The following is a 5,560-nucleotide window of genomic DNA, read 5'->3' on the forward strand; positions in this document are numbered from 1 at the left end:
TGTCCAGAGTTGGATAAGAGAGGAAGACCTAGAAATAGCTGGTTAAATGATGCGACAAAGGTATTATAAAGAATGCTTGAGAGTGCGTGCAAGATAGTGGAAGGTGCAGTGTGTGTAGTGTACTTGGAGCAGCAAATGTGAGTTTCCTGCCCAGGAGGATTCATACATAATTCAACGGTTAAATTATGACTGCAATGGTGACTTTGCCTTATTCATGTTCTCTGTCAAGAAAAGCGGTTTGATGTAAACAAAAATGACGAACCACTATAATGATTTACAAGATTTAGGTTATCATATGATGAAAAGGCACTTCGTAGGCACTGCAACTGCAAAATCTGAGACTGTACTTAGAATCCCCAATCCATTGAGATTCACTAACCTCCAGTCCCTTCTTATTAATCTTAACAAAGTAGGCCCTAAGGGGTTTACCAACTCCTCTGGGTAAATTCTTCTGGTGCCCAAGAGGTATGCACACTTGTAACTTTATTATTCGTGAATACTTTTGGCATGAAAATTAAATAAATAAATGTCGATGATTCTAATACTTGAGTTTTCCTGCCACGTGCAATTATGTGAGCACAAAATCAGGCATTATGGTAGAATTTCACTGTAGCCAAGAGCCTCAGATGGTGAAAGTTAGCGAATTCTCAATGTTAATACTGTTGATGGTGTTTTTGCTAAATTAGGCTTGCTTTGTCAACACGGGCTCTTGCCCTTATGTCGAATTATCTAAAGCTCAGAAGAATTTATCAACTGCCACCTTGGAATTTTCCAGATCATAATCAGACGTTACCTTTAGTTTACGTATACTTAATACAATTAACAATTTACCTCAGACTTCTTTCTATGTCGCTGTGGATCTTTTGTTCTAACGACTTGTAAGCCAAGTCATTATGAACATTAAATATAATTCTTTTTCCTGATTTGAAATATTGAAGTGAGCTGAAATAATGAAAAACAGAAATATATGATATTTAAAAAAAATAGATCCACATAACACATTAGAATAAAATCTATTTCAACATCAGGTGGCAAATGGCATGTGTTACCTTGAGAGGCAACAGCTTATCCACCGGGACTTGGCGGCTCGAAACGTCCTTATCAACGAAGCTCTAATCTGCAAGATTGCTGACTTCGGTCTATCGAGGATTCTAAGCGGGGACGAGTACAGTGCATCTAGCCGTAAGTAATATGTTGAGTGCCACATCTGCCTTTACAAACCTATAACGCAGTGATTTTATGTGTGCTAACTGAAATCTTTATCTAAAATTCATGGATATGTTTATCAATATTTTCAAACGGGAATCTTTATCTAAAGTTCATTGATATGTTTATCATTATTTTCAAAGTAATCTGTAGCTTTCACTACAAAAAAATAAATTTTATATATTTCTCACAAGGGATTCAGTTGTCATCGGGTCAAAATAGGGCAAAATTATTATTGTTCTTAGAGATTTAGGTGGTAGACTGTGAAACAACATTCGTTATAATGTATTGCTGCGTATATTTTTCTAGTTATCTCATTTTTCCTCGTGGGAGATATAACTATGAGTTTTCTGATGTTCGTTCTCAATTCTTCTGCCTTGCTGTTACAGACAGAAGAGTGCATTTTCTTAAATGCACGTACTGAATGAAAAAATAACAATAAGAATGACTGTTGACATTTTTCCTAACACGGTAGGACATGATCACAATAATTCATGGAGGCCACAAAGTGGCGAGTATCAGCTTAGTGCTGAAGAACAATCTCCTGGGTAATGATTATTGGATGTTACTGCCGGTAAGTAAGGTGTGTGTATGTGTTTGGATTAAAATCTTTAATACATTTTATTAATGGAGGTTTCTAGCTCAGTATTTCAAGGAAGCGTAGTCGACAGGTGTCAGGAATATATGACGGATGTCCTTTGCAGCAGATACGAGGCTTTGCCAGGTAGGAATACGACTGAGCTGATATTTGCGGTGCCGTCTACTGGCGCCCTTGTTATCATAGCAGTGTGGCATGTCTATGAAAGACATTGTGATTAAGTGGATGTAGGTGCTGACTTTTTCCTTTAACTTTGGCATTGTTGTGACCATGTCCAGCTATTAGAAAGAAAGTTAAATGGGCATTTTTATTGTTATATTTTTATTGTTATATCTTATTTACTGGTTACATTACATGGAGAAATTTCCTTGTTATGTCTGTAAACTCCATTGAGGAAGTATCACGTATGAATGTCGGACAACTAATAGGAAATTTTTGTCAGTATGAAAATGAAATCACTAGAACAATAGAAACTTATTATTATTATTATTATTATTATTATTATTATTATTATTATTATTATTATTATTATTATTATTATTATTATTATTAAGGAATAAGACTAAAATACAGTAACCACAAACAAGCTGCAAGCTTTCACAGAAAAAAGGTGCAAAGGGGAAAAAATAGAAAAAACAACAGAATAACAAATAACTAACAGTAGATCAACAAATATATGAATAAAACCTGTAGGCTACACACACTAAAACCAGGAAGTTTTGCATGGGTTATGATCAAATATTCCTTTATTACAACATGACAGCGTACGCCAGACAAGAAGATGTCGTGGAATATACTACAAGCACTTTATATCACAAATGATCTTCCTCCGTGAACAAAGACTATCTTAAATGCGAAGAGAGCACAGGTCATTTAAAATGTTAAGCCTGTAACGCCTAGCGCCAGATAGTAGACTATAATCTTTAAGATTTCTGTTCAAGGATTTTGTTTCTTTTAGAAATGAAAATCGCTCTCAAATGGACTGCTCCGGAGGCCTTCTTGAAATATTGCTTCAGTATCAAGTCCGACGTCTGGTCTTATGGCATCCTGTGCTATGAGATATTCACTGGCGGCGAGGTCCCGTATTCAAGTAAGTTTGCATGTTGGTTCAAGTGTTTTTTTTTTTTTTTTTTTTTTTTTTTTCCAAATCCCATTCCACACTATGCTTCCCGAAAAGGCATAAACAAAAACAAAAACAAATATTTTTTATGTTATCATAATCTTTGGTGTGGTAACCGAAAATTTAATTGCAGGTGGTGTCATATGTCCACATCTGGCAAGAGCTAATTGCCCGGCCGTTATATTTGTAGTACTAGCTTTTCCTACAGAAAATGCAGCCGACTGTAATTAAACTACTTAATATAGAAATGTATCAAAATAAATGTGAACTCGATGTCCATAAACGTCTTCAGGGGAATCATTTAGATTGAAGTATGCTGTTCGGAGATTAAATCCTTCATGGCAATTATACCACTGAACTATGTCCCTACACGCAGCCATTTTTCACATTAGCGGATAAAATGCAAGCTGACTGATGACCATTGATCAGTTCTGCTTCGCGGTCTACATTTTTGTTTGGGTTTAATATTTCACTAACTCACTGTACTCGCATAGAATTTTATACTTGAGCTTAGAAACTAACGGTCAGAACTCAGTGAATTTTGTACTTAGGCCTAGATCTAGAGGCCGAATGAATCTTATACCTTGATCTAGATTCTGATTAAGTGAATGGCGTACTTACAGGCTCAAGCAATTGCTTATTTTCCAAATTCGTATTTCAGAAAATAAAGTTTATATTTTTGGTCTGCAAAAATATTAACTTATCTTTCATTGATATCGGTGATGAACAGCGTTAATTGTTAGTCTAATCTACAATTCTGAACTCTAGTGTCTGTTTTAATAATTTTAGGCTATATCACTGAATGCTTCACACGTGTCTATGTTTAAACACCGGATCTTTTGCACATTTGACTGTTATACGTCTGAAGAACAGGTAATGATGGTTTAATACTGAAAGTTGAATTCTAGAGCAGTTTTGGAGACAGTCAAAAGCAGGCAACGTTCACTATAAATATAAATGGATTCTTTTTCTTATACAGGTTATACCAACGACGAGATTATATTCCTCATAAGAGATGGCCACCGCTTGGGTAAACCTTCCAACTGCCCTGACCTAATTTACGAAACGATGTTGTGCTGCTGGAATGATAAACCGCAGCAGAGGCCAACGTTCGAGTTTCTCCTCCAACAGATGCAAAATTTCATTGTGTACCAAGAGATGCCCTATTATGCACCACAGCCAGAATAATAGTGTAGTAACAGGAAATGGTCAGGGAATGTCATGACAGCTTTAGTTCCCACAGATCTTGCTCAGGGTGTTTACCCAATAAGGCTTCAGTGGGAGGGTCGTGGATGTTAAAGACGAACAAAAACTACCATTCCTCCCGCTGGGGTAACTATAGATCTCGCGCCAACCAAAAGTAGAGGTAATGGTCGATGAGACAATTTATGATTACTATCAACTTCTTTCATTTCATAGCTTTTGGTATTGTCTTTCAGTGGCTGTTGGGTGGTACAGTCCAATGGTCGACACCTGACTCCTTTATAACAACCATCCATTTTATTTGACTGATCTATTTGATAAAGAAACGTTTGAAGTAGTGTGAAGAACAGTGATGTATAAACACCTAGAAAAGTGTCCACTATTAAAAAAAATCAAAGTAATCTTGTGCAAATATAATGAGAAAAAGAAAATAATTACTTTAATAAGAAAATGTATGAGATTAAACATTTCATGATAAACTGTTTAACGCTTATCCAGAGCTGAAATGACATAGAGTGCATTTATCTGATATGGGTTGTGTTATGTATAAATTTTCTTTCCATGTATGAGTAAAAACATACATACATCACAATAAATTATTTTGTGTGTAATTAACAGACACCGCAAAATGTTGCATGTAATATCGTTGGTTGTCGTTGACTACTGCATGTGCTGCAAGTGACTCACTGGTTGGGGTAACTATATTACGGCATTTTAATTTCTCACAACAACAAATTATTTGCTATCCTAAGAAGTGGTGCTACACTGGTTGATTTACTCAGTAATACTAGCAACAGCAGAAGCATGTCACACTCAAAAGGTTATTTCGTATTTATATTCATGCTTACGTTCAATAACTTAACTTTCACAATGCTTGGTCTTTTAAGAAACAAAATATACAGACCTAGGCTTATTTCCAGTATGTAGACACTAGAAAGCGGGGTCGAATGGACAGCGTTTTATGGATTGCATTTCAGCCCCTTTGATATGCCGGCTTCTATGATGCTTGATTACTACTGTAAAAAGCCCACTGCAAACCTTGAATCTGAATTTGAAAATTAAACTGAAGGAATTTCTCGTGAACCGTTACCTCCACAATAGGATTCAAACCTGGGTTTGCTGTGTTAAACATGCTTTTCCTGACCCAAGTTCATTTCTTGGCATGACTGGAGAAATTTTTCCTTTTCATTCCCAAAATTTTAGTGTTTTAGTAAGAAGAAAAAAAAAATAATCCAAAAGTATCAGAAAATCGAAAAGCTAAAAGTCTATTGTATGCTCGTTTAATAAAGGATAACCACAAACAAAATTTACGTTAGTAATAAACAGCATCTTGCTAATTCTGAATAGGTTCATCAAAAAAAAAGTCATTTAAATTTTCCCTTACACTTGTGATCTGTTACATAAAACCTCATCTTGGAGTCAGATAAATGCTA

General features: G+C 35.6%; 1 protein-coding gene across 3 annotated transcripts in view; it reads left to right on the plus strand.

Annotated features, from left to right (window-relative positions):
* Positions 1-4,726, plus strand: part of LOC135198504 (tyrosine-protein kinase SRK3-like) — a 53,506-nt gene extending 48,780 nt beyond the window's left edge. For all 3 annotated transcript variants that reach the window (XM_064226127.1, XM_064226129.1, XM_064226128.1), the window contains exons 8-10: positions 1,029-1,182; positions 2,763-2,894; positions 3,904-4,726. In XM_064226127.1, coding sequence (XP_064082197.1) covers positions 1,029-1,182; positions 2,763-2,894; positions 3,904-4,112 — 495 coding nt within the window. In that variant the 3' untranslated portion in view covers positions 4,113-4,726. The remainder of the gene's footprint in view (positions 1-1,028; positions 1,183-2,762; positions 2,895-3,903) is intronic.
* Positions 4,727-5,560: the final 834 nt, after the last annotated feature.

Source organism: Macrobrachium nipponense, chromosome 22, assembly GCF_015104395.2.
Source record: "Macrobrachium nipponense isolate FS-2020 chromosome 22, ASM1510439v2, whole genome shotgun sequence".
Classification (NCBI taxonomy): domain Eukaryota; kingdom Metazoa; phylum Arthropoda; class Malacostraca; order Decapoda; family Palaemonidae; genus Macrobrachium; species Macrobrachium nipponense.